Source organism: Vulpes lagopus, chromosome 23, assembly GCF_018345385.1.
Source record: "Vulpes lagopus strain Blue_001 chromosome 23, ASM1834538v1, whole genome shotgun sequence".
Classification (NCBI taxonomy): domain Eukaryota; kingdom Metazoa; phylum Chordata; class Mammalia; order Carnivora; family Canidae; genus Vulpes; species Vulpes lagopus.
Window position 1 is genome coordinate 47,720,357 of NC_054846.1, and position 27,356 is coordinate 47,747,712.

General features: G+C 60.9%; 2 protein-coding genes across 11 annotated transcripts in view; one reads left to right on the plus strand and one right to left on the minus strand.

Moving 5' to 3' along the window:
- Window positions 1–45: 45 nt before the first annotated feature.
- On the plus strand, window positions 46–4,025 carry CCDC24 (coiled-coil domain containing 24). Of its 2 annotated transcripts, XM_041738551.1 has the most exons (9): window positions 46–349; window positions 707–879; window positions 1,092–1,267; window positions 1,402–1,512; window positions 2,001–2,075; window positions 2,570–2,624; window positions 3,119–3,188; window positions 3,301–3,379; window positions 3,462–4,025. In XM_041738551.1, exons 2-9 carry the CDS (start codon window positions 754–756, stop codon window positions 3,697–3,699), a joined length of 930 nt encoding a protein of 309 aa, XP_041594485.1. In that variant the 5' UTR covers window positions 46–349; window positions 707–753; the 3' UTR covers window positions 3,700–4,025. The 2 variants fall into 2 exon arrangements, with proteins under 2 accessions (XP_041594485.1, XP_041594486.1); XM_041738552.1 differs by lacking the exons at window positions 46–349; window positions 707–879; window positions 1,092–1,267 and having other exon boundaries at window positions 1,437–1,512; window positions 1,949–2,075; window positions 3,462–3,883.
- The window catches only part of SLC6A9 (solute carrier family 6 member 9), a 31,799-nt gene continuing 8,451 nt past the window's right edge, over window positions 4,009–27,356 (minus strand). For 2 of the 9 annotated variants that reach the window (XM_041738540.1, XM_041738542.1), the window contains exons 3-14: window positions 18,001–18,157; window positions 17,280–17,411; window positions 16,642–16,912; window positions 10,040–10,172; window positions 9,697–9,831; window positions 9,508–9,611; window positions 8,933–9,170; window positions 8,385–8,519; window positions 8,193–8,292; window positions 7,995–8,095; window positions 5,396–5,566; window positions 4,009–5,297 (exon numbers count right to left, since the gene is read on the minus strand). In XM_041738540.1, coding sequence (XP_041594474.1) covers window positions 5,106–5,297; window positions 5,396–5,566; window positions 7,995–8,095; window positions 8,193–8,292; window positions 8,385–8,519; window positions 8,933–9,170; window positions 9,508–9,611; window positions 9,697–9,831; window positions 10,040–10,172; window positions 16,642–16,912; window positions 17,280–17,411; window positions 18,001–18,157 — 1,869 coding nt within the window. In that variant the 3' untranslated portion in view covers window positions 4,009–5,105. Of the gene's footprint in view, window positions 5,298–5,395; window positions 5,567–7,994; window positions 8,096–8,192; window positions 8,293–8,384; window positions 8,520–8,932; window positions 9,171–9,507; window positions 9,612–9,696; window positions 9,832–10,039; window positions 10,173–16,641; window positions 16,913–17,279; window positions 17,412–18,000; window positions 18,216–18,405; window positions 18,491–18,866; window positions 18,965–22,478; window positions 22,493–24,301; window positions 24,460–27,356 lie in introns of those variants that run through there. The other 7 variants (XM_041738547.1, XM_041738538.1, XM_041738539.1 and 4 more) reach the window with 7 other exon arrangements.

Below are 27,356 nucleotides of genomic sequence, written 5' to 3' on the forward strand. Positions count from 1 at the left end.
AGAGGCAGCGAGCAGTCCCCCCAGTGGGCCCCGGCTTCTCGGTTCTTCCCACCCGCCCCAAAGCTGCCGGGAGAGGAGCCGGGAGCGCCTGGCGGCGGAGCTCCCCGCAGGCTGGCCACGCCCACCCGCAGGCTGGCCACGCCCACCCGCCTGGGCCGACTGGGGGCGGGGCCCGGAGCGGCGCGGTTTCCCGGGTGACGGCCGCGCGGAGGAGGCGGGGCCAGGGCGAGCGGTGACCGGGAGCCGCTGCCCGCGAGAGTCGGCCGAAGCGGGGCAGCAGGGACAGCGCCAGGGACAGGCGGCTCCGGGCCCGGCGATTCCAGTCGCCGAGACTGGCGGCGGAGCTGGGGTACTTGGGAGACGCCGGGGAGCGCGACGGGACGGGGGCGGGGCCCGGGGAGGGGCGGGGCCCTGGGGGTCCGGGGAGGGGTGGAGCTCTGGAGGCCGGGATGGGCGGGGTCCGGGGGAGGGGCGCGGGCCGGGAGGCCGGGAGGGGCGGGGGCCGGGGAGGGGCGTGGCCCGGAGGCCGGGAGGGGGCGGGGCTCGGAGGCCGGGAGGGGCGGGGTCCGGGGGAGGGGCGCGGCCCGGGAGGGGCGGGGCCCGGAGGCCGGGAGGGGGCGGGGCTCTGGGGTCCGGGAGGGGCGGGGCCAGCCCCGGCCACCCGCCTTCTCCCGGTAACGCTGCGGGGGCCCCCGCTGTCCCGCAGGTGCGAGCCTGGGGCCGCTCGCCGGGGGGCGGCGGCGCGGGCGGGCCATGCTCCGGGACTCCCCGTCGCTGTGGGAGCTGGTGGAGGAGCACGTTCCGCTCCCGGAGCGGCCCGAAGTGAAGAGGCTTCTGGGGGAGACGACGGTGGACCTGAGCCTGGAGCTGCGGGCAGAGGTGGGGCGTGGGCGGAGGGGCCACACTCCAGGCCTGTCCCAAGACTCGGGTGATTTCCCCACCTCCCCTCGGGCCCCCCGTCCTGCCCGAGAACTCCCGAGGTCCGGCCGCCCAGCCCTCTAGACTGCGCTCTGCCCCTCATGAGGTCCCCCAGCCCCCTCCACTCCCGTCCCTGCTCTCCCCGTCGCAAGGTGTGCCAGCTCTCCTTGCAGGTGGTGACGCTACAGGCCCTGCTCCGGGAGGCTCGAGCCTCCCGAGCCTCGGGCTCCCGCCCCACCTCTGAGCCCTCCTCGCTTCTGGCACCGCCGCCCCTCCTAAGAGACCTCGTGCGCCAGGAGCTGAGGCAGCTGCTCCTGAGTCTCCGCCAGAAGGCCATCCGCGAGGGCAGGTGGGAACCTCGGACCTAGGGCGAGGCCCCGGAGCGGGGCTAAGGGGGGCTTGCCCTGTGCCTGAAAAGGGGCCAGGATTGCCTTCGGTGGTCCCCAGGAAGGAGCCCCTGACTTTCCTGTGCACCTTCCGCAGGGACCAGACCCAGGCTTGGGTCCAGTACAGCCCCAGAGTCCTGCGCTTTGCCTTGGAGGAGCCTAGGTGTGATTTGCTAGAACAGAAAATCCAGATGAGGAGTGAACCCAGGTGAAGTGGTGGTAGAAGAGGAGGGATCTCTCCCTACTTGGCAGGGGCCCAGCCAGCTGGTGGCTTCCACCTGGCTCCATGGAGAAGCTCCTGGCCTGGAGCTGGACCCCCTATAACCACATGTGAGGGTCAACAGGAGCTGGGCTAGAGAGCCCAGGGGACCGAATGAGACAAATGAGGGTGTTCCTAAGCGAATGGCAGCAGCCACTTAGTTCTGGTTCTCACACAACCCTTTGAGGGAGTGACAGCACCCTTTTACTGAGAAGGAAACTAAAACTCAGAACGGGTAACCAACTTGCCCAAGGTCACACACATTGAAGGGTGAGGGAGCCCATTTGCAAACCCAGGCTCCAGGACTCCTCTCCTTTGCGCTCTATATGTTGCCTTTTCGAGAAAAGAAACAGAACTGTCTAGGAGTGGCATTTGTGTCCCGAAGGCCTGGGGTGAGGCAACCTGGGGAGAGTGATGTTGACCTCCTCTGCCAGCAGCGGTCAGAGGGACCTCAGCGTCATCAAGGACCAGCTGAACGTGTCCAGCATTGACCAGGTTGCTGGACACCTGCGGTGAGGCCCCCCGAGTGTACATGGGGGGTGGACACAGGGAGGATGGGGCTGGGGCAGGTCTTGAAGTACTGAGACTGAGCTTCAGGGAGAGGGGAAGGAGGCCACACACCTGGTGGGAGGCCAGGACGGGGAGGCTGAGAGGTGGAAAGGGCAGGTTGCTGCAGGGCCTCAGTGGCTGCTGCCAGGAAGTGGTCAAGCCAGGGAGCCAGCCTGAGGATTTTTATCCTGAGGGGAGGCACCGTGGGAGGGTTTCAAGCAGAGGAAGGGCTGTGATGTGGGGGAGGAGGGAGGCCAGAGGAGGCCCCTGCAATAAGAAGAGAGGATGGTGGGTGCTGTGTGGGAGGTGCAGGGAGGACACATCCTGCCCTAGAAGAGGCTGGTGGGGGGTGGAAGGCTGGGGCCGAGAGCAGGGTGGGTGAGGCAGGAGGGCCTGGTGGGGGTGGGGCTGGGTCCTGCGGTGCTGGTCCCGGCTGCCACACTTGCGTGTGTCCCAGGAGCCTCCTGGAGGAGGAGTGTCACACCTTGGAGAGGATGGTCCCCATCCTGCAGGTGAGCTGCAGCCGTGGGCTGCCCTGCCCAGAGGCTTTCTGCTGAGTGTAGACGCAGCTGCCTCTCACTGGTGTGTGAGGCCCACATACATGTGTGTCTGTGTGCATATGTGCATGTAAAGGTGTGTGAGTCCTGAGGCCATTTCTCACATGTGCATAGTCCCTATTGTGTGTATGAATCCAGAATATTCTGGTGAGCCCCTAAGTCCAAGGTCAGCACTTTAGATTAATTTGCTGAACTTGCCCCGTCTTTGCCTCCTTACCTGCCCTAAGTCTGAGTCCAAGCCAGCCACCACCTCACCCAGCAGGGCTTTTCAGGGGGGCGGGGGGACTGATGCTCCCCCCAGAGACTGCCAAGCCAGCCACCACCTCACCCAGCGGGGCTTTTCAGGGGGGCGGGGGGACTGGTGCTTCCCGCAGAGACTTTGGGGTCCTGCCATGGGGATCTTGGCCTCTGCATCCAAGGCTGGGGCACTGAGCCAGCTCTCCCTGCAGCGCTGCCTGGAAGAGGAGTATACAGGGGCACCCCAGCCCTCTGAGGCAACCCTAGAGCCCACCCTGGCAGGTGAGGACCCCACGTAGGCCCCAGAGCACCCAGCCTCCTACTGTCCACCCCACACTTGTACACGCCCTGGAACTGCTACGAGTTGTGTCTCAGAGATACTTCTCTGCTGCAGAGCTAAAGGAACAGAAGGCAGCCATGCAACAGGAGCTGCAGGCACCTCTGAGGCCCCCCTGTGCCTCCTCCAGCCGTAGGTAAACCAGAGCACCTGGCTGGCTGGACAGGGTGGGCTGAGGCTCAGGCCGCTGCTGGCTCACCGCTGCTCTTTCCGTCCAGGCAGCAGCCCATGGGGTCCTCCAGCTGGGGTCTCGGGCCCATGCCTCGCCTCCATGGAGCTTCAGGAGCTTGGGCTGGGCCTCTCCAGTGCTGCCGGCCCGCTCCTCCTCCGGGGCGCCACCCCCAACCCCGAGGCCTGGCCACTGCCTGCCGCTGGGGACGGCAGCTTCAGTGCGGCCCGTGGACAAAGCCAGCTTCTGCTCCAGTGTCCAGCGCAGCAGCCCAGGCCCCCACCTGAGGGGCTGGTCACGAGGGAGGCTTCGGCTTCTGCTGGACCTCACGCCAGCTGCCGCCTCTCCGCCGCTATGGCCCAGCCTGCTTCAGATCTGGTCTCGGATGGACGCTTGCAAGGACACCGACACTGTCTGTCTGTCTGGCCCTTGCCCCCCACCCCCCTCGCCAAGTCCCTAGTGCCTGGTTCTGACAATCAGAGCCTTTGGCCCTCCTTCTCCCAGCTCTCCACAAAGGCCTGGCAGGCAGAGGTCTCATCCCAGCCCCGACTCTTGTCCCCCTGGGGGACTCAGACAAAGCACAGCAGCAGCTCAGAGACAGGAATAGAAATTTCATTAAAATCTATGGACTTTAAAATCCTAGTGGTGCACACGGATGGGTAGGGGCGGGTGGTGCACCGTTATTGCTACAGAGGATTAGAGGCGGCTCTTCCGGGGCTGTCATGGCACAGAGGGGCACAGAGGACGGACAAACGGACACTGCAGGGCTTGGGGGGAATGAGCTCGGGCTCCAGAGAGGGGATGGGGCACGCGGGCTGGGGCCATTTGGCACATGAACAGCCCAGTTTGGGAATCCTGGGCCTTTTGCCTGGTGGAGGGAGGGCAAGGGGGTTTCATGTAAGGTCCCCTTCCCCGGGGCTCTGGGCTCAAACCTCCTGCTGAGGAGCATCCCACCCCTACCCCCCAGAAACTAGTGCTTTGGGCAGGCTGCTGGGTCATGGGCCTCTGCTGGCTGGGCCTGACAGCCAGGGCTGGAATGAGGCGCAGAGACCCCAGGGCAGCCGAGTGAGGTGCAGGCAGGCCTGGAAGACAAACGGGGCTCACGGCTGGGGGCATGGGAATGGCAATCACAGAGAATACGATTTTTACAAAAATAATTACACAGACAAACAGGGCTGGGTGGCACGGCCTGACAAGTAATACTGTACAGCCCCCTCAGCCCCTCACCCTGGCCCCAGATAGGAAGACCCAAATCTGCCCGGGTGGAGGCCGGGGTCTGCTCTGAGGGCAGGAACACTGGTCAGGAGGTGGAGGCCCAAGGAGGGGAACAGGTAGGGGCCCACCTAGAACCTCAGCTCAGGGCAGAGTGTGGGGGCATCAGAGGCCATGTAAAGCCCAGCAGATCTCTGGGGACCTGGCCTGAGACCCCCCTCCAAAGTGCTTTGAGCGCCCCCCGCCCCCCCGGCCACCCCCCCATCGCCCACACCCATCCCCAGCTGCCGTCTTGGCATCCAAAGGACCTGTAAACACTGGGGACACGAGCACAAATGACCACGCTACCAGTGGCGACCAAGGGGACAGCAGCCGCCCTGGCCAGGGCGTGGCAGGGGCAGGTGATGACACCCATCGCCTGCCTCCCCAGTCTCTGTGGTGGGAGCACCGGCGGGGCGGGCACTCCCCGGGCCAGCTGTGCTCATATCCGGGAGTCCTGCAGACGGCTCCCATTGCTGCCCACCATGGGGAGCTGGGCCTTGTCCGGGTGCAGCGGCTGGACCTCAAGCCCATCTTCGGGAGACGGCGGTATGGTGGGGGCATAGCGCCCAGTCTGGTGCTCCAGGAGGGCAGGGCCCCAGTCTCTGCTTGGCTTTGTGGCATTTTTCAAACGCTGTGGGAGAGGCAGACATGGGGGTGGGGGGCACTTCAGGAGGGAGCCGGGGAGCCCTATCCACCTGCCCCCTCCCGCTGGGTGCACCTACCCCTCACCTGGAGGAGGGTGTCCCCATCTGTGCGGCAGAGCTGGAACAGGGCATAGAGAGGGATGCAAATGACAGACGACAGAGCCATAAGGAAGCCGATGGCCACGGCCCAGCCCGGGTACTGGTAGTGGTTGTAGGTGATTGGCCGGTACTGGATCACCGTGAAGATAAGAATGAACTGCAGGGGGCAGGGGATGAGCGCGCTTGAGGCCTGCCCAGGACCACCCCAGCCGCCCTTCCCCGGGTCCCGTCCTCCTCCCAGCACCCCGTCCCTTCCTCTCCAGTCTCCAGGGCTACAAGGCAGCATCGTGGGCAGGTTGGGGCAATGTCAAGGTTGGGGAGTGGAAAGAACAGACGGAGCCAGGGGTCCAGAGCCTGGTGGGCAGGGAGGTCTGTCTTTGCTGTAATCCTGAGCCAGCCCGGGAGCAACTGACGTCACCTCTGAGGTCAGTCGGTCCTGCTCAAAGACTCACAAGGGCTCCCTCCTCCCCACTGACCAAGGCTGAAGTAAGTAAAGCCAAATCCCTGGCCTCAGGGCTGTTAGCATTGCACACTGCACCTCACTTAGCCCTCTGGTCTCTCCTTCCTCTTCATCAATTTTGGAGAACCCTCTACACTTTCCTCTGTCAAACCCTATGCAAATGCCACCTCCTTCAAGAAGCCTCTCCAGATTTCTCATCCCTCTTCCCAAAAGGCCTCTCCAGGGCATTTTCTACCCGCTAAACATTTCCCACAGGCCGTGACCTCCTGGGGCTGCAGCAGGGTCTCAGTCTCATGGGCTGATGTGAATAGGCCTGTGCAGAGAGGTGGGAGTGATGCGGGAGAGGAGAGGGCAAGGCCCCGCCTGTCTGGCTGTGGAGCCACAGGGGAGGCTGGGGACCCAGAGCCGTTTCGGAAAGACAGGAGTGGGACGGGAAATGAAGCCCGGGGCCACAGCGACAGCAGCAAACTCAGGAAGCAGAAAGACGGGCCGGTGGCTCACGGGCCACCCAGGGGCCTGGCGTGTGCAGCGCTCCCCAGGAGGGCTCTGTGTCCGCCTCCTGAGCCCTCAGCTGCGTCTCCTTCGTGACCAAATTCAGGAGGGCAAGACCCACACGCACTAGGGGCCCCTCCTGGGATGCTGCACGTGAAACAAGTTTCCTGAGTGGAACTAGATGCTGACCAAGTCGTAAACAGATCCCTTTTTCCAGCGGACAGAAAGATGGTTTGTCCAAAAGAGCTTTGCAGAAATCTAAAGAGGTAAAGCCCCCCCCCAAAAGACACAACATTCCAGAAACACGGGGCCACGGGGCCTGGAGTCGTGAGCTTCGGAGACTCCGGCCTGGCTCTCTGAGCGCGGAGAGGCCGCTGCCCACGCAGCCTCCATCGCGCGGAAACTCGGGAGCCAGGCCAAGCTGCCCCTGCGAGTCCCCCTGTACCTGCCTCATTCCCGCCTCCCGCTCTGCCTGGGCTGGTACCCCAGGTCTCTGCCCGGGGGGCAGACTCTTTGGGGCTCTGGAGGGTGAGCTCCCTCCGAAGGGCCCCGGGCCTTGGCCGCACCCCCAGAGGCCCAGGCCTGGCCTGGCCTCCCTCCACCTACACAACGCTTCTGCTGCTCCTGTTCAAAGCTGGGCCAGTGGCCAGAGCTGGGGTCTGTGCCAGCCTCGGGGAAGACCCCACTGCCCAGGTGGTGGCTGCCTCAGCCCTGGGGGGGCCTCCCCCCCCCCCCCAGAAACAGGAGCCAACGTGGAAATCCGGTGCTGAGCTTCGTGTGGCCCAGAGAAGCTGGGCGTGACAGGAACATGACAGGACGCTGCCCTTACCACTAGGCTGGCCCCTCCGTCCCTCAGACGGCCTGGCCTCTCCTCTTCCCCTGGAGCCTCCGTTACCCCGAGGAACGCTTTGTGGCTCTGCTCCCGCCCTGAGCACAGAGGAGCAAACTCGGGTGATTAGTCCACGGACCAGTCCTGCTTCCTGCGGCGTTTCTGGTGGAGCCCGGGCCGCACGCAGGCTCCACCCTGGACCCCCTTGCCGCCAGCGGGGCCTCTGTCATTTATGAGCCGCGGAAACTTGGGTCTGTGACCTCCTGTCTCCTCCTCCTTGAAGCGGGAGTGAGGACACCCCGTGGAGAGTCCTATCCCGAGAGCTGATACATGAGCCACGTGCAGAAAGCGCCTGGTGCCGGGCGGGTGGGGGGGTCCCCCTGGGAGCTCCCGGGGGCTGAATGTCTGAATGTCGTGGGGCGGAAGCCTTCCCTGTTGGGGAGCCTTCCCTGGGGGGAGCCGGGCCACTCCAGGGCCTGGAAGGCTTAGGAGACTGCCTCCATCCCCGGAGCTGATATAGCACTTGTACCACCCGCTTCTGGAACGTGCAATTGCGTGGCGTACCCCGCGCCCCGAGTACCTGGGCTAAGGGACTGGAGACAGGAGGCTGACGCCCATCTGGCTAATTGTCCCTGCGTCCCTCTGGGGGAGCTGGCGGGCAGCTCCAGGACGGGGCTCTAAGCCGCCTCTGAGCCCCGCCTGCGTCTGCGCAATGGCTCTGACTCCCCCCGGCCAGAGCTGTGGGTGCAGACGCCTGTGGGGAGACGAGGACGCCTGCCAGGGGGCGCCGGCCCGGGAACTTACAAAGATGATGGCTGGAGAGACAAAGCGCCAGCAAATCTGGAAGAAGAGGGGCGGCGGGAACCCCAGCATCATCTGGATGTCCTGGAAGTAGTTGCGGTGCCCTGGAGAGAGGGGGGTCAGCCGGCCCGGCCGAGCAAGCGCCGCTGGACCAGGGGCGGGGGACGCAGGGACGTGGGGACGCGGGGGACGTGCACTCACCGTAGATGTACATGATGGACACGCACATGATGCAGGAGATGATGACCAGGGAGAAGCTGGCCGCATAGTTGTCCATCAAGAGCAGCCAGTAGATGCCTGCCTGTGGGCCGTGGGCAGCTGAGTTGGGGGGACCCCCGGGGCCAGGCTCCCCCACCCCCGGACCTCCCACCCAGCCTCTCCTCCAGGTCTTACCTGGCTGGTGAGGGGGACACCCAGCAGGAAGCCAGCCACAGCCACACCCAGGGTCACGTAGGTCTTTTTCTGCAGGATCCACTCATTTCCCACTTCATCCACAATGGCCGTGACCAGTGTCTCCAGGAGACAGAACTGCAGGAGTGGCCGTCAGAGCCTGGCCTCCCACCCACCTGCTCCCCCAGCAGGCCGCCCATGCCCGCACCCCTACCTGAGTGCCCAGCCCCAGCACCCCTACCTGAGCACCCACACCCGCACCCCTACCTGAATGCCCAGCCCCAGCACCCCCTATCTGAGTGCCCAGCACCAGCACCCCCACCTGAGTGCCCACGCCTGCACCCTTACCTGAGCGCCCATACCCACACCCCTGAGTGCCCATGCCTGCACCCCTACCTGAGTGCCCAGCCCCAGCACCCCTACTTGAGTGCCCAGCCCCAGCACCCCCTACCTGAGTGCCCATGCCCGCAACCCTACCTGAGCGCCCATACCCGCACCCCTACCTGAGTGCCCATGCCCGTACCCTGAGTGCCCAGCCCCAGCACCCCTACCTGAGTGCCCAGCCCCAGCAAGATGAGCATGAAGAAGAAGAGCAGGGACCAGAGTGGGGAGATGGGCAGCAGTGTGAGGGCCTCGGGGTAAGCCACGAAGGCCAGGCCCGGGCCGTGGTCAGCCACGCGGGACACGTCCACGCCCAGGTGGTTGGCCATGAAGCCCAGGATGGAGAAGATGACAAAGCCCGCATAGACACTGGTGGCACAGTTAGTGATGCTGATGATAATGCTGTCCCTGACAGGGAGGAAAACAGGGTTCAAGGCGGGCAGAGAGAAGACCTGAGATGGAAAGTTCTAGGAACAGAGCTTCCCCCTCACCCCCCACCTCTTTTCTAGGGCCTTTTTCAGTGGGCTGAGCCTCAGACCCCTGGGCATCACTGTTCCCCACCCTCTTCTCTCTGTTCTCCAGTGACCGGATCCAGACCCAGGGCGCCCAGAACCTCAAGGCCACGAGTGGAACCCAGGGCCCTGGAGGGAGGTCCCGGAGGCCGCACTGGATCCGGGGCTCCGGGGAAGCTGGGGAGCAGCTGCAGGGTAGAGGGGCAGCCGGGGGCTGGCAGGGAGAGGCTCACCGGTAGCAGTTGTTGTGGAACTTGTTGTAGGAAGCCATGGTGATGAGGCCCCCCCACGCGCAGCCCAGCGAGTAAAATATCTGGGAGGCAGCATCGCCCCACACCTGTGGGGCAGGAGGCGCGTGGCAGGCGTCAGAGGCAGCGCCCCTCGGCCCTTCCCACCCCTCCAGGCCACTCTCCACGGCCCACCTTGGCCTCCAGGATCTTGTCCCACTGCGGGGTCAGGTAGTACATGATGCCCGTGAAGGCTCCATCCAGGGTCACACCTCGGACGAACAGGATGGTCAGCACCACGTAGGGGAAGGTGGCCGTGAAGTACACCACCTGCACGAGACCGGCTCCGTTGGACTCCTCCGAGCTCTCCCTGGGGGGGGCCCTGGCGCCCCCTCCCTGACACCCCCACGGGCCCTCCGGACCCTCCTCCCCTCTGTGCCCCCTCATCGCCGCCTGTCCCAGCTCCCACTCCCACGCCCCGCAGGGAGGCCGGATCTCCCAGGGAGGGTGCAGACCCTGCCGGGGGAGGGGTACTTACTTTCCCTGAAGACTTGACCCCCCGGATGAGGCAGAGGAAGACTACCACCCAAGAGACACCGAGGCAGCCGAGGAGGGGCAGTCGCACCTCCCCAAAGTTCCCAATGTCGTCTGAGAGCTTGAGCACGTAGAGCCTGGGGAGAGGGATGCTCGTCAGTAAGGGCCGGGCCCTGACGCCCAGCACCTGATTCCCAAGGCCCAGGGCGCGGCCTGGCAGGTCCCTTCTTTCTCGTGAGGTCCCAGCATGCGTAAGAAGGGTGCCTGGTGAGGCCCTGGGCCCGGCTGGCCCCAGCGCACCCCTCTGCCTGCTGCCCTGAGACTCCGCTGCTTGCAGCTTCTTCCAGGACCTCAAGGGCACCTGGAGGTGACACGCAGGGCCTGGGCCAGCCTCCTCCGGCCTGTGGCTGTGCAGGTCTCCCTGTCTCTACGCGGGCCCATCAGGCCCCGGGTTGTGAATCTCTCCCTTAGTAACGCCCTCTCCTCTAGACGGGGCACATCCTATCCAGTGGCACCTCCTCCAGGAAGCCTTTTGTGAACTTTTCACCCACATTAGTCTTCTCCATCTCCGACGAACCGAGGGAGGTGTTGGAGCGTCGAGGAAGGACTGGAGGCTCCAGAGCACGCAGGCCTGGGCTCCAACCTGAATTCCTCTCCTACGTGTGTGCAGCTCTATCTGGCCCCCTTCGCCGCCCCAACAGCCTTTTCAATCAACCGGACACTTATGTGGCAGGTTCTGAGCCAGGTGCTGGGCACAGAGACCTGAATCAGGCATGCGGGCACCGCTGGAAGGGCATCTCAATCCCGGGCGGAGGGGCACACTGGAAGGCTTCCTGGAGGAGGTGAGGCTTGAGCTCAGGTTTGAGGAAAGGGGAGCAGGAGGGTGAAGAGAAGGGGAAGCGGGTGGCAGGCTGAGGCAACAGCATGCAGCAGGCCAGGGCATCATGGAATAATGCGGCCCAGCCCGGGCTGGTGGGGGGCTCGGCAAGGCTGGAAGAGAGAAGGATGAAGGGTGGGGAGAAGCCAGATTATAAGAAGCCACGAAGGCAAGGCTGCTAAGTTTGAATTTTATCCTAAGAGCAATGGGAAGCTTCTGAAGGCTTTCTTCTTTTTCTTCCTTCCTTCCTTCCTTCCTTCCTTCCTTCTTCCTTCCTTCCTTCCTTCCTTCCTTCCTTTTTCTTTCTTTCTTTCTTTCTTTCTTTCTTTCTTTCTTTCTTTCTTCTTTTTCTTTCTTCTTTCTTTCTCTTTCTTTTCTTTCTTTCGTTCTTTCTTCTTCCTTCCTTCCTTCTTTCTTTCTTTTGCTTTCTTTCATTTCTTTTCCTTTTTTTTTTTTTTTAGAGATTTTATTTATTTATTTGAGAGAGAGAGCGAACAAGCGGGATGAGGAGCAGAGGGAGAAGCAGGCTCCCCGCAGGGATCCTGGGACCTTGGGATCATGACCTGAGCTGAAAGCAGAGCTTCATCCACTGAGCCACCCAGGGGCCCCCCTGATGGGTTTTTCTAAGAGCCCTTTCAAGGTCTTGCTTTGCTCAAAACTTTGCAGCGGGTCCCTGGTCTCAGCACGCAAAGTCTGAGTCCTCACTGTGGCTGCAAGGCTGTGGGTGACCTGTGGCCCTCTACCTGCCCCCCTCTGCTCTCCTGGCCTCCCTCTGCACCGCCCACTGCTCCAGCTTCGCAGGGGCCCCTTGTAGGTCCTTCATCACACCCAGCCACTGGGAGTGCCCTTTCCCCGAACATCCATATGTACACAGGTGGGGGGGTGGGGACAAGTGTGCAGTCACCCAGGGCCCCAGGCTTAGGAGGGTCCTGCGCTGGGCTTGCCGCTCTGCCAGTGACATCTTGAAATTCTTAATACACTCGAACATTTCACACTGGGCCCCACACACGAGGCAGCCGGGTTTGTCAAGCATGGCATCCTCCCCCCTCTCCCTCAGGTACTTGTTGCAGGTACCCTCCTTGCAAAGGGGCCTTTTCTGGCAACCCTGCTTAAAACTGCAGCCCAGCACTCCTTACCCCCTTCTTTGCTAGAAAGGGGTAGCACACGCACACGTCTCCTTTTTCTGTCTTTTAACCTATTTATTTTGCCTGCCATCCATTTTCTAGGAAGGCAGGAGTACCCAGTGCCCCCAGTGCCAAGCCAAGTGCCTGGCACAGAGCAGTACTCAATAGGTATTTCTTGAACAAATGAATGAATGAATGAGTGATTAAGTGAACATTGTGGTAAATGGATCCGGAGGTGGAAAGGAGAGAACCTTGGGGGCCAGCCTGGCTGTTGCCGCTGTCCAGGCTGGAAGTGATGAACAAGAGACTACTAGCTCTTGAGCCTCAGCTTCCTCATCTGTAAAATGGGCACAATAACACCAACCTAGCATAATGTGTAGATGGAGTTAGGTATCTACAGGCTTCCTTCTGTGTCCTCTTACGGCTAGGCCCTCTCGGGAGAGCTCGCAGGCCGTCCTCTATCATTCTCAGCTGCTCTATCTTTTGCAAGTCAGTTCTCAAACCTCATGGCAATATTTTTAACACCTTGTGATGCGATGTTTCTCTGTTGCGTCATGGGACAATGTTGCCAGGCCTGGGATCTGGTGCTGGCTTGGGGGCTGCCTCCTCTCCGCCTCCTACCTTCCCTCGAGGCCGCCCTTTGCACAGGGACCCACAGAGGGCACCGTCCAACACGCCCCTCTCCTGCCCAACTCCTAGCACTGACACCCTCGTTGAACAGGCCTCAGCGCCTGGCCCTGCGTTATACCCCCTCTGGGCTCTTAGTCAGTGGGGGAGCCAAAGGCCAGGGGATAGCAGAAGTTCAGGAGCCCTGGGACCACCCAGAAGGGTCACCTGCTCCCCTTCAACAGTGCCTTCCAATCTTTTTTCCTTCAGAGCACACAGAGAAAGCATCTTAGGGCCATTGGGGTAAGCAGACCAGGTCACCGTGTTGGGGACTCCAGGCTGCCGACCAGGTACCCCCGGGTACCCCCTGGCCAGCGCTGCCCCCACAGCTGTGGCTACTGTGGCTACGCAGAGCTGCTTTACCTCAAGCAACGGTATTCAACGTAGAGACCATTTCTCATTCAAGGGATTTGTTTTTAACTTTGTCTAATTATATATGTTAAACTGGTAGTAGTTTTGTTTGCTTGCTTAAAGATATTTATTTACTTATTTATTCATGAGAGACACAAAGAGGGAGGCAGAGACACAGGCAGAGGGAGAAGCAGGCTCCCTGCAGGGAGCCCGACACAGGACTCAATCCCAGGACCCTGGGGTCACTCCCTGGGCCAAAGGCAGGTGCTCAATCGCTGAGCCACCCAGGCGTCCCTAAACTGGTAGTGTTTTTTATGGGTGTTTTTTTTTTAAGATTTTATTTATTTTTTTGACACAGAGGAGCAAACGTGCATAGAAGGAGGTAGAATGGCAGGGAGAGGGAGAAGCGGACTCCTCGCTGAGCAGAGAGCCCGATGTGGGGCTCGAACCCAGGACCCTGGGCTTGTGACCTGAGCCGAAGGCAGGCCTTTAACTGACTGAGCTACCCAGGTGCCCCTCTATGATTATTTTTAATCATTTCTATTATTTGCAAGGGCACAGCATCACAAAACCGGGGTGGGGGTGGTTAAAAGTTTAGAATGCTAACCTGGTCACCAAGTCCTGAATTCCTCCTCTTTTTATGGCACCGTATTTAGTTTTTCGTTTTGTTTTGGGACTACCTGCTTTTTGAGGTCAATTAACCTAAGAACTCTTAGAACCCAACATATTTGCAAGTTGGTTCTTGAGGCATAATGTCTCTGGAATTATTCCGTATCATTTTTTTAATTGCCCCAAACCAGTGATCAACTCCTCGTGAATAGAACAGCTTAATCTGTTTCTTTGCATCTCAGCAGCGGCTACATCACTGTGCTTCCTGGGCTCCCATCACTGTTCTTGGTGGCGATGCTGTGTGATCTCATGTCCTCTTCATAACAACAAGCATCTGGCTTGTTTCAACCCCCCTCCCCCATTTTAATGGATGAAAGGCTATGACTTAGGTTTGGTGATCTCCCGTGGCCAGACAGCTGATAAGCCACAGAGCCATGGTGTGAGAGGGGTCTGTGCAACTCCAGAGCCGCCGTGAAGACACGGGGAGCGGGCTGGGGGGCCCCGAGTCTCACTGTGCACCACTGTGGAGGTGAGGACGCGGTCGTTACTTAGGGCCTCCGGGCCAGAATCAGACCAGCACACAGATGACCATAAAACAAGGCCACAGGGCTGCTGGGAGAAAGGAGACCGTGGGCCAGAGGGTGAGCAGGGGGCAGACTGGGGCTCCAAAATCTGTCTCCCGTGCTTCTCTTGCTTTAGAGGAGTCTCTCAATCTTTTTTCTGACTTGCTTCCCTCGTTTGTAAAAGGGGACTCTTTCATACTGCCTGCACGAGCTAGCGAGCAAGGCTGTTGTGGGGCTCGAATGCGATCACACAGCTTTCCAAAGGGGTTTGGAGAGTGTGGACCAAGAGCACCTGCAGAGCATCATTGGCCTAATTCGTACCCGGGCCAGGCACAGTGGACGCACATATCCTGCCCCGGGACAGCTGCCTAGTTCCTTAACCTCTGAACATCAGTCCCTGAATCTGAAAAATAGGGATAATATTATAGGAGAAAATAGGCAATAGGCCTGGCACACAGTGGGTGCCCTGGAGATGGGGGGGGCTTGCTCTCCTCCCTTCCTTTGCCCAAAGCCAACCTGGGCAGGCCTCTCAAGGGTCATTTCCCCAGGTTTCCCAGGAGGGGGCAGCAGGGAGCCATCCTGCAGGGAAGGAGTCCCTTGGGACTGCCCCTAGTTAGGCCGGTGGAGGAGAGTTCAGTGGGTCCCCCAGTGGGCCCCCCAACCCATGACCAGTTCTCTTTGAGGGCTATTCCCCTCTGATCGCACTGGGTAAAATCTGAGGAACTTTGCCCTGACTGGTCCTAGCCAGCTGGGACTCCCTGACCCACAGCCCCTGGGGTGGGAACTTCTAAAGCCGCCCCTGGGTGTGGGTGAGGCCTTGCCCTCCCCAGGTTCACCCCCGTCCCTGGTGTACATCACATTGCCCTGCCCACACCATGCCTGAGACGTAGCTGAATACCTAACTGGGCAGGAATTTGCTTAGTCCTCTCAGTAGACGGGACCTCCACGAGGGAAGGATCCGTGAGTCTCCTCACGCTGTCTCCCCTCTGAGTGCAGTGTCTGGTATCCACTAGGTGCTCAAGAAATGATCTGTCCAGTGACTGAGTGACTGAGTCGGCCTGGAGGTCACTGTGCCTGCCCCTCGCTGGGAGGCAGCAGCGCTGTTGTCTACACCACCAGCCCTGTGGGTAGTGACCACATCTCAGCTGTCTTTGGATGGTTGTGGCACAGCCCAGAGGCTGGCACAGGGACACTGGGCCCTGTGGGGTCGGAGCACTGGCACCGGGCTTGGAGGCTACTGACCTGCTAGGACTCCAGGCTCCCCGGGACGCTGGCCATCTCACCCCCGGCTCTCTACCACGTGGTGGTGAAACGTCGAACCTCGGCCTGGCGTGGCTCCTGTTCCACTCGTCTCCACTTTGCTCCCAGCCATGGCTCACCTGCCCAGGTGTCTCTCCCAGCCCTGCTATGCCTCCCTCCTCCCTCCTTAGGGCAGCCCTCTGGGCCACCTCCTCTTGGCCCCGTCCACTCAGAAGTGGCCACCTCCTCTTTGTGTCCCTACCACACACCTGAGCATCAGGCATCAGGGCACCTACGCACCTGCCCTAATATGACCCCCCCTCAGGACTGTGAACTCCTCAGGCTAGGGGGCTCCAGGCTCTTCAGACCCCATGGGCACACGGGGCCTCTCAGAGCAGACCATGTGGATATGGAACGCATCCATGCGGCCTACCCTCGGGCCCCCAACACTCTCTTCCCACAGGTTGCCCAACAGGACATGAGTTTCCTTTGGGAAGCCCCACTCTGCCCTCACGCCCGGCCCGTTGGGACAAGGTGTTCCAGAACACCTCCAGCGGCACCTTGTGGGCAGCCAGCCCTGAGACTCCAGTGTCTGTCACCACAGAGCACAGTAGGGCCAGGCTGTCTTTCCGAAGCTTGATGATGGAAAGCTTCTGGGCTCAGGAGGCATCTACGGTTCCCTCTGCTCTGCTGCTAAGTCGAAGCTCAATTCATGTGCCTTCTCCTCGAAGGCCGGGGGCCCCTCCTAGGCCCCCTCCCACTGCCGTGAGCCTCCATGAGCTTCCCACACACCGGAGAGTCTCATCAGAACAGCTTGCCCTGTGTCAGGACCGGCTCTGCTCCTCTGGGACCTAAGGCCTCCGCTCCCACTGACCTCACCAGGAGGCCACCCTGCTCCCCATCCCCCCACCCCCTGGCTCTGCTCTGCTGACTTGCCCGACTGCTGGAGGGGAGCTCCCTCGCCACCCCTTGCAAGGCCCCTCACTCAGCGTCCTGCCCTCCACGGCCCCACGGTGTCAGCCTCTTCTGAGCTCCTCTGCAAACTCCTTGTGCACCTTTGCGCCCCTGTGCTTGTTCCCGGCACCCCACCTGGGCAGCACAGACTTGCCTGATGGCTAGGGGGAGAGCTGCGGCTTGGCACCCGGTGTCCCCCCAGCCCGGGCCAGTGGGGCCTCACCTCCAGTACTCCTCGCTGGGGCTGGTCCTCTGGAGGGAGTGGTTGAGCAGGTGGGAAAGGTTGCTGGGCAGGGTGGCAGGCCGGGAGCCGTTGGTGAGGTTGGAGGCATCCAGCACCCCAGCGCAGTCGGGCGTGTTCCAGGGGTTATTGCAGTAGGCCCAGGGCAGCACGTGCGTCATGGACGAGAAGAAGTAGTAGAAGGCGATGCAGATGACCACGTTGTAGTAGATGCCGATGTACGTGGACACCACCATCATGCCGTAGCCCACACCTGTGGGGGGAGGGCGGGGGAGCGGCCTCAGACCTCTAGCTGGAGAAGGCAGGGTTAACTGTGAAGGGCTCACGGGGCAGGCTTTAGGGAGGCCCGTAGAGATGACAAGTCAAGGCCTTAGCAGGGGTGAGCTGGAGGGCCCAGGGCTTTTGTATATACACATGGTAGGTGGGGAGAGTGGAGGCCAAGTAAACAGGGGGCTCAGCATGCATCCGTGGCCTTGGCCATTGATGGAGGGCTTGAGGGGAGCACTAGGGCTCCGTGGGGGTTGGCAGTGTTTGTACAGATGGGTGAGTAGGCCCCCAGAGGCCCGAGCGCGCGTGCGTGCTGTGTGTGTAGGGAGGCGTGTACCCCATCCAGGCCTCACCTTTGAACATGGGGCTGATCCTCCAGACCCCCAGGCAGCCTTGACTTGCAAACTGGCCAAAGGAGAGCTCCATGAAGAAGAGAGGGATCCCACAGAATATCAGCATGATGAAGTAGGGAAACATGAAGGCGCCTGGCAGGCAGGGAAAGGGCTGGCTCAGGGCGGGCCTGGGGGGTCCCCCCCTCTTCCTGCTGAGAACCCAACAGCAAAACCTTTGCGATCGGCTGAGACCACGCACTGAGCAGGAGCCTGGGTCTGAGGTATCCTACCCACAGTGTGTCTCTGAATTTGACAGACGCTCCCCAAGCAGAACCCAGGCCCCAGACCCACCATGTTAGGGCGGGATTTGATGGCTTAACCCAGCAAATTCACAAACAGAAGTCGCTGGGATCCTCAAATTCCCTGAACCATTTAGGGGGCTGTCAACACACAGTGGGTATCAGACAGGGAACAACCTCGGGAGGCTGGAGTGCCTTTCTCTCCCTCTCTCGACCCCACAGGAGCAGGCTAGCAGGGTCGGGCCCAGACAGCAGACAGCCAGGGTCGAGGGGTGAGCTGAGCCTTAGGTAAAGGGTACCTAAGCCAGGGACTGGGGCGGGGGAGCTGAGAGCCAGAGGCCAGCCTGTCTGGGGTGGGGACCGTGCCAGGGACGGGGTAGCCGGGGCCTTAGTGGGTAGGCTTTATCCAAGTGGGTGGTCCCTGCCCTGTGCCCGCTGGGTACCTCCCCCGTTGCGATAGCAGAGGTATGGGAAGCGCCAAACATTGCCCAGGCCCACGGCATAGCCCACGCTCGTCAGTACAAACTCGATCTGGTTGCCCCAGTTGCCTCGTTTGAGGTTCTGGTCCCTCTTGGTGGCCTCGCTGGGCACAGCACCATTCTGTGGGGACAGGAGAGAAGCTACCATCAGAAAGGCAGTTGTGCTCCCGTGCCTGGCCCTCTGGGCCTCGCCCAGCAGGGCAACCGTGGACCCTGCAAGCCCCCACCCCCACCCGGGCTTCCCCTCTGCTGGCAGGAGCACTGGCCGCCCTGGCAGAGAAGGGGAGAAGGGAGGAGTGGCGGCCAGAGGGTGCCAAGCAGGACGTCTGTCACCGGGTCCCCCGCCCTGGGCCAGGGGTACCAGCCCACCTGAGGAGCCACTGCCAACATCTGAGAGGTGGGACGCACAGGGGGAGCTCGGGCCCAGAGCCCCCCAGCCCCAGCCCCTCCAAAGCCTCCCCTCTCCCCTCTGGGTGAGGATCTGGGAGCAGCTGAGCCTCATACCAAGCAGCCAAGTCGGGCTGGGCACAAAGGGGCCTGTGTCCAGACGGCCCCCCCCACCCGCCGCTACCGCATCACCAGGCTGAGCACGCTGCCCACGGGCAGGCAGTGCGGGGAGCAGGGCATGCCCGACCCCTCCCCCGCCCAAGGCCCGTTCCTGGGGGGCACAGGACAGCCAGGGCTGGAGGTGTTGGGGGGGAGCGACCGAGCTGGGCCAGCCTCGGGGAGGGGTCCTGGGACTCAGGATGGGAGGGCCCGGGGGAGCCTCTACATTGCCCATAGCTGGGGGTCCCGGGTCCTGGAGCTGACATGGATGGGGTGGTGCTGGCCATGAGTGGGGGAGGAGACTAGAGTTGTAGGCACCACGCCAGACTTGAGGGACAGACTCTGCTAGGGGAAACAGAGGGAGGCACTCGGAGAAAGGTCTCTGAGCTGGGGGGCGGGGGGCTACGGAGGAGGGGGCCAGCCAGGAGGGGATCTGCCCCAAAGGAAGGAAGCCAGGCCTGCCTGGGGGAGCTGCGGGGTTGGGCCGGGTGGCCTGAGGCCCCACTGAGGACAGCCCCGTTTGAACCCCGACCCCACAGTTGGAACTGGCTCGGCAAGTCCCTTTATAAGTGTAACTGGGGACACCTGGGTGGCTCAGCAGCTGAGCATCTGCCTTTGGCTCAGGTCATGATCCCGGGGTCCTGAGATCGAGTCCCGCATCGGGCTTCCTGCAGGGAGCCTGCTTCTCCCCCTATGTCTCTGCCTCTCTCTCTGTGTCTCTCATGAATAAATAAATAAAATCTTTAAAAAAAAAAAAGTGTAACTGTGCCCCTTCCTCATGCCATGGCCCTCAAGCCACCCTGAGCGAGAGCCTGAGGGGTGGGGGTGGGGGGTCCTCACTCAGACACATGGGGACCCTGAGAATCACCAAGAGAGAAGTGACAGGGACAGCCTCTTAGAGATGGTTCTTCCCTTGAGAGAAACGGACAGGGGTCCCTGGAGGACACCAGGATGAGGGACGGAGCAGCATGGTTTCTGAGGGACGTTGCTGAAGTGACACCGACCCTTAGCTTGAAAGAGACATACTCAAGGACAGCAGTCACACTGGCCAATGAACAAAGAGTTCTGGTGCTTCGAAATGTTGTCGGATCCTGACACTGACCCGACAAATGCAGAGGAGAGGAATGGCTTCATTGAGACCCTTCCAGAAAGGCCCATTTAGGAATGCAGACACAGGAGGCACCAGGGCCCAGTAGAGGCTCTAGCCGTGTGCCGTGGCACTACGCACAGCCACCCTTGTGAAGCAACCATCCTGCACACCCAGTCAGGCATCGCCCCAGAGGAGACACCGACTGTCATCCCCTCTGGGGAGGTTTGGGGGCGCAGGCCCAAGAGCGGTGTCCAGTGGTCTGGTCCACATCAAGGAGCACCCAGAGCAAACTGACAGGCTGAAAGAGGCTGCGTACGTTCATTCATGCAAGCATGGGGATTTAGGAACACCTGCTGCACGCCCGGCCCTGCATCAGGTGTTGGAAATCCAGCAGTGAACTAAACAGACACCCCTATGCACCCGCAGCTCAAAATCTGGGGGAGCAGCAGGCCACTGATGAAATAAATACAGGATTTTTATATCGCAGCCGCAAAGTGACCACAAAGCAGAGGTTCTCAAGTCATAAGAATACGGAGGGAGGCCAGGTGGGGGGGTAGGGGCACGCAGGGTGAGGTCAGGAAGGCTTCCCTGACCAAGGGGCTTGAGGCCCAGTCTGGCCCTGGGAGAGGGTGGCTCACAGCCCCGGGTGCCCCCTGGGACAGGCCCATATAGAATCTTGCTGCAGGTTGTCACCACCTTCTCTGGGACAAGCCTAGCAATTCTACACGGTCCAGGGGGGCATTTTTTCAGAGGGTGTGAGGCCTGCTTGGGGCAGTCTCTGCATTCCCAAACAAATCCCGGCCAAATAGGGCTCCTATATGTTGACCCTACAATAACAGTTTTATTCTGTCCAAGGCTTGTTTACTTAGGGGCACAATGGGAGACTGTGACAGCTGCAGAGAACATGGGTGGGGTCACAAAGCAGTGCTTCCAGCTGTCAAAGAGACACCCAACCATCCAGGATGGTTTCCTGGGCAGGGCAAAGGCAAGGCTCCTTGCAGGGACTGAAGTCCCCAAGGCTTGAAATCTGGGGCTTCTGTCCTGGCCCTGGGCCCCCAACCAAGTGGAGCAGCACCAGAGTCGGATTTCTGAGGTCTGCTCCTTCCCTGGCATCAAGGGGGCAGTGAGGGTGGGGACTCCCCCAGCCCCGCACCGCAGGTGGCCACTTGAGTCCTCAGGGGCCCAGTTACCGAGTGGCACACCGCTGGGCTCGCGCTGACCGCTTGGGCCACTGCGCCACACCCCACAACTCAGGGAGGTGGGAGCCCTGGGACAGAGGCCTGCGGACGGAGAGGTGGCGACGGGGCTCTCGGGGAAGGGTTCAGGGCGAGCTGGAGGTCAGCGACACTCAGCCAGCGGGAGAAGCGCCCAGCGGAAGCAGCACTGGCTCTGGCTCCCCAGCCTGCATCTCAGCACTGGGGGGCCGACTCCCACAGCGGCAGCCGGGTGACCCGGGAGCCACGGCTGGACTCCGACTTCAGTCCCAGCACTTGGTTGGGGAGGGCCAGGCCCCCTTCAGAGGACAGAGCGAGCCCACCTTGCTCCAGGTACTCAAGCGGAAAGGAGCCCCAAATGCTCTTCGGGGCGTCTGGGGGCTCCAGTGCCCCTCTCTGCCCTCCGTCGGGCACTCCCTGCGCTGCCTTCCTGGGCAGCCAGGCCCACAGCTGGTGAGCCCTTTCCTGCCATCCTGCCTGAGATGTTTTCCTTGCATCCTCTTCCCCAGCCTAAGCCTCTCATTTTCTTGATCTGCTGGGTAGACACACGTGTCACCCATAAGACCTGTCCCCGCGTGGACGTCGGCTCTCAGGTGCCCACGAAAGAACCCCTTTGTGCTCGCAGCTTCCCCCAGACTGGATGCCCGTCTGGCTCACCCAGCTCTGCCCTGCCGACTGGCCGGACTCCAGCCGTCTCCTGCCCGTCACCCATCCTCCTCCACTCTGCCCCTCGCTGCTCTCCCTTCCTCCCCTGCTCACACCTCCGTGATGAATAAAACCACGGTGGCCTGGTGCCTCCTCCCCGGGCTCCCCCGAGAGCGCCCACCCTCACCTGTGACTCCACAGCCCCGGCCTGACAGGTGCTCTCCAGGACAGGGACAGCCCTGCCCTGTGCCTGCACTCCCCAAGGGGCTAGAATGAAGGCTCTGGGGTTTTCTTTCCTTGGTTGAGGGGGGCAGCTGGCTGATTACCCTCATGACGCCCCCCACACACACAGACACACATGCATAAGCCCCTCCCACAAGACCAGCAAGGCACAGATGCCCCTTCCCCTCAGGAGAAGTCTTTGGGGCAGGAGGCCAGGCCCACACAAGCACTGGTGACCTCCCACCCCGAGCCCGCCTAGCCGGGTGAGCCCTAGGGAGCAATCTCAGGAGTCCTTTACGTCGCCCTGAACCGGGCTTGCTTATTCCCTGCTCTGGATGAGCTCCCAGGATGGGGGGATGAGGGGTGTTCAGCCAGAACCCAGATCCCCCCCAAGCACACCTTGAGCTGGGCCAGGCGGGACCCTGCACTGGGAGTGAGAACCCCGGCATTCTAGAGCCCGCGCCCCCAGCGACTCCGGGCAAGTCATTTCCACTCCCTGCAACGCCGCGTCCTTGACTGTGAAGTCAGTGGACAGGCTAGACAACCTCAGCAGGCCTACTGATTTGATCTGTGGTTCTGCTTGCCTGGGATTTTCCTACTTCCGACTCTTTCCTGTGGCCTCCATTAGTTCCCACTAAGTTTCCAAACGCCTTTTAAAAATGTTATCGTTAAAAAAAAAAGTTATTGTTTTTCCTCTAATTATAAAAGCATTATAAGCTTATCACCAAAAAACGGGAGCCTGCGCTGGAGAGTACAGAGGAAACAAAGCTGCAAAGCCCCCTCCCCGAGGTAACCAGCACCGCAGGAGGCACCCCCTCCTTTCCTGTGCCCAGACTCAGAGAGAGCCCGCATTTCTAGCCCCGGCTCTGGCTCCGGCTCTCCTCTGGTTCCTGACTCCCACCCTCCCAAGACCAGTGGCCACTGGATATTTTCGTGAATTGTGAGCTCCCTCCTCCTGCTCTCAGTGGACGCTGAAGAATCCTGGGGCTGCCCCGGCTGGGCAGGCCCCACTGGGATCCAGCAGGCCTCTTGTTCAGGATTCTGCAACCCCAGGGTTTGCTCATGGGATGAAGTCCCATCCAAGACAAACTTTATGGAGGAGGACAGACAAGACCCCACACCCCAGACTGACCTTGAGCCAAATCCAGATCACTGGCAACTTTCTCTGAGCCCCATAGGGGAATTGAGGCAGAAGAGCCATTACAGTAAATTGTGGCTGCCTCAAAAGACCTCACGACCTCCTCGCACCCCTACATTCTTGCTCCCCCGAGTTGTCTCCCCGGGAGCCAGGCTGGCCCTTAGGTAGCCCCCCGCCCTGCAGCGACAGAGCCCTCCATCCTTCATCTGGCCTCGCTTATCCAGATATGGGAAAGAGTCAGGGGCCAGAGGTGGAGGAGCGAGACCATGGGAAAGTCCACCCTAGGCCCGAGCAGTACCCAGGGGCTCTTAGCGCCTCTTGCCTCAAGGAAAACTTCAGAGCAGGCTCTGGGCACCTGTTAGGAGTCCAAACCTTCACGTAGCAGGTGCGAGAGGCAAGGGCATGCCCCGTGCTGTTTCATCCAGAGCCCTGGTTGGTGCAAAGAGAAGAGACCTGCCAACACGGTGGAGAGGAGACCGAGGAGGCACTCCCAGGCGTGCCAGGCTCCGCTCCAGGCCCTGGGGAGCAGTGATGGGGAACACCGGGTGGGCCCTGCCTCTGCCCTGGAGAAGCCCGGCAGCCCTGCCTCATTCTGCAGCAGCTGTGGGCAGCCTCTACCCCAGTCAGTTGGCAGTGGGGCTGGCACTCGGGGAAGTGGCTTCAGTTTGTGACCCTGGCAGTTCTGAGGTTTGAGGGCAGCCCTGCATAATGCTTCTCCCAAACCCAACCCATGTCTCCCCAGAGACATTCCTTCTCGTGCCTTCGGAAGGTCAAATCGGGATGCTCTACAGGGTGGGGAGGATGGCTTTCCCTGTCCCCTCACCCTTGCTTGCTGCCCTCAGCCCCGTGGTCCCCGACATCCTTCCACATCCCCAGCTTCTAGGGACGAAGCCCCACTGGTGCCCACCCCGTCCGGGCACTTGCCGCGGACACTGCTGAACGTCGTCTGGGGTCTCTGTCCTCCCAGCTGAGACCCCCATCCCATCCTGTTCCCCCACCGTGCCTGCCCAGTCCATGTACCACGTCCCCCTGCCCCCTCACTCACTCTCCCCATAGGAGTAACTGCCGTGGCAAGGACAATAGGGCTGTATTGATTAGTACAATTCCTGGGCACCTCCGGCCCGTCTCCCCGGGAGCTGGGACAATGCAGCTTTGATACACAGAGCAGATTCTCAGCAGGTCCTTGGGCTGGGGGAGCCCTCACCCCCCCACTCTCTTCCCCCAGGCCCCCACCACACAGCTAACTCTTCCTGCGCTCCTTCGCACAGTTGCGACTTTCTGGGTCACTTCTGCTGGTGTCCGTCTCCCTGGCTGGCCGGCCCTGCCCCTCCCTGGCACAGACCACTCAGCCCCTCTCCCCACCCCCAGCCCAGCCTCTGGGACCGCCTGGCTCCAGGGAGGGGGCTCAACGTTCTGGAAGGTGACTGACCTGCTCTGGGGAGGAGGGGGCCACAGGTCCTTGAGCCGAGGCCATCCCAGGATGAGCACCCAGAGCGAAGCGCGTGTCCCTGCTGCTCATTCACACCTCTGCCAGCTCCCGGCGACACTGATGCATCCCCTGCCTCTCTCAGTGGCGGCCAGCGACAATTACTTTCACCTCATCTCCTCCCGAAGCTCTGCCTACCCCTCCCCGGCCCTCCCCCTCCGGCCCGGCCCCATGCAGCCCAGCGCGGGTGCTCCGAGCTACAGTGAGGCATGGGGTTTGTTGTGTTTTTCCCTTGTTCCCAGCAAGTTACTGGAACAGAAAACACACACACACACACACAGACTCACAACCACAGAGTGAGGCAGAGCGAGCGCGGAAGAGAGCGAGCGGCCTCGGGGCCCAGATGCTTCTGAGCTCACGGGCCTGGCACTTGGTGGGCTCCTGGTAGGGTGGTTGGGTGCCATTGGGCACCAGACATGAGACAGGACAGGAAGAGGGTGGGGGCAGAGTCCACAGGGTAACACCAAAGCATCCTCGACTGCTCAAAGAGGTGCGGGCAGGGGGACGGTGGGCCCTGGAACTGTCCCCGGCCCCCTCACAAGAGCTGGAGAGCCACAGCCAGCCACGATGATTGAATGCCCTCGCTGAAGAATGTGGCTGACCATGCAAGAAAGCCCTGGCCTGGTGAATGGCACTGTCACCTGGCCTAAGAAAGATGTCACGAGCTAAGAGAGCGGTCACCACGGAGTCACCACAGATGGCAGAGGCGCAGCCATGGAATAGGACCCCTGGAGATCTGTACTGCATGGCCCAGGGCTGGGTTCAGACCAGCAGGTGTCACCATAACTGGGGCGAGATGGCGCTCAGACCCATCCAGTCCCACTTCTCCGAGGCCCCGCTCACCAGTCGGGTCTCCAGCAGGTGCTGAGATACCACAGACCAGCAGTCAGGAAGGTGGGCATGAATATTCCGGAAATGAATAGATGGGTGGAGGCCCTGGTACGTGGTAGGGTCTTAGTAAGCATCCACCAGTGGGAAGCATGCATGAATTCTGATGTAAAGCTTGGTTTTCTACTAGTTTGGTTAAGTATGATGAACTCAAAAGGAACATGGCAGGATGGCTTTTTTTTTTTTAGGATGACTTAAAAAAAAAAAAAAAGGCACAGGCTCTAGAGTCAGATAGGCCTGGTTTAAACCCCAGCACTGCCAGTTTCTCACCATGTAAGCCTTAGACAAATCACATAACGTGTCTGGTCTTAGTTTCTTCGTCTCTCAAATAAGGGTATCACCCATCATCGACTCTAGTGAGAATCAGCAGTAATAGTAATACATATTAATAATACATATTAAGTGCTTACTATGAGCCAGACACTGTCCTAAACACTTTATGCATATTAATTCATTTAATCCTCCCCCCCCAAATGCCTTGACGTAGATACATTATCATCCTCATTTTGGGGTTAGACGGAGATCAGCCTTGGCCCAAGCAAGTCTCCTAGGAATGGTCTCAGACCCCACTGACTCAGCCTCTCACCGGGCCAGCCTCATGCAGCCAGGTCCCCAGACACGCTCCGCTGACTTCCTGTGCGCACAGACTGTGGGCCAAGGCCCTGGCTGGGCCACTGGCTTCAGGAAGGCCCAGTCACCCATGATGCCCAAATGCTCACTTCCACCCAGGGTGGGCTCTGGGCTCTGACTGCCCTGGCCTGGGCAGGGTGCCCAGAACAGGCAGCCCTGGCTGGACGGCTTTCTCTGGCTCTGGCCATGGGGACAGGAGGCGGCAGCAGCCCAGCTGGGCCCTGGCCGTAATGAGGCCTCATTAGTGGGATCCAGCTGCTCTAGCCCCACTCTGGGAGGCCGACTCCCCGAGCCCCCGCCTCTGACTTTTCTTAATAAGAGTGAGCATGCCTCCAGAGGGGCAAGGAATCTAGTTGCTTTGTTGTGCCCTGTGGCTCCAGGGGGGGAGGTCCTGCTGAGCTAGAACCGAGGGGGGTGGGGCCTGCAGGGAAGCTGAGTGAGGGGAGGTGAGGGCACAGGACTGAGCAGGTGTGCTCCAGGGAAGGTGAGGAGGGGATGGGGACCAAAGAGGAAGGGAGGGCACGGTCTCAGGTCCAGAGAGGAGGTCTGAGAATGCTGGGCCTTCTCTGGATCTAGATATTGTCCCTTTCACTGGGAGGGTGTAGTAGTGCATCTCCAATCACCTGGCTGGTCACCTAGGTCATTGCTCAGGCTGTCCCGGCTGAGGGAGCCCCTCTTCTGTGCTAGGCCTTATACAGCGAGAGTGCCCACTGTGTGCTGGTCCCTGAGCTAGGAGAGAATCTGTTGTGTGCCAGACTCTGTGCTAGGAAAGCACCCACTGTACTACCAGGACTGGGGTTTGGAAAGCTCCCACAGGGTGCGGGGACCTGAGTTAGCAGAGTGCCCACTGTGCACAAAGTCTGAGTGTGCTGGGCTCGTGTTAAGACGGCACCCACTTTGTATCAGCCCAATGCCAGTGAGCCCCTGCAGTGTGCTAGGTCCTGCACTAGATGAGCAGCCGACATATGCCAAATTCTGTGCCAGGTGAAGACCCAACGAATCCCCAGCCTGGAGCTGGGTGAGCACCCGCTGTTTGCCTGGCCCTGTGATAGACCAGTGCCCGATGTGTGACAGGCTCTACACTAAGGGAGTGCCCAACGTATGCAAGTCTGCACTAGTTGATCACTTCTCATGTGCTGGGGCTTGTGCTAGGTGAGTGCCTGATAATCGACAGGCTCTTCACCTGCGAAGTGCCCAGTGTGTGCCAAACCCTGTGCTTGTTGAGCTCCCAGTATGGCCAAGCCCATACTAGTTGAGCACTTGCCACTTGCCAGGATGTGGGCTGGGTGAGCACCCACTGTGTGCCAGGCCCTGCAATGGATGGTGCAGATAAGAGGAGGGTACACATCCTCCTATCAGAGTGTAATACAACAGGTCAGGGTGGGGCAGCCTGGGGTGGCCTGTGGTGCTTGCAAAGCCTTCTGGGATGATTTAGATGCTCTGGCGCTCAGGGCCCTAGCC

Coding starts and splice junctions, on each gene's coding strand:
- CCDC24 (XM_041738551.1), top strand. CDS start 754: ATGCTCCGGGACTCCCCGTCGCTGTGGGAGCTGGTGGAGGAGCACGTT. Junction 1,268..1,401: donor AAGGCCATCCGCGAGGGCAG/GTGGGAACCTCG, acceptor CACCTTCCGCAG/GGACCAGACCCAGGCTTGGG. Junction 1,513..2,000: donor CAGATGAGGAGTGAACCCAG/GTGAAGTGGTGG, acceptor CTCTGCCAGCAG/CGGTCAGAGGGACCTCAGCG.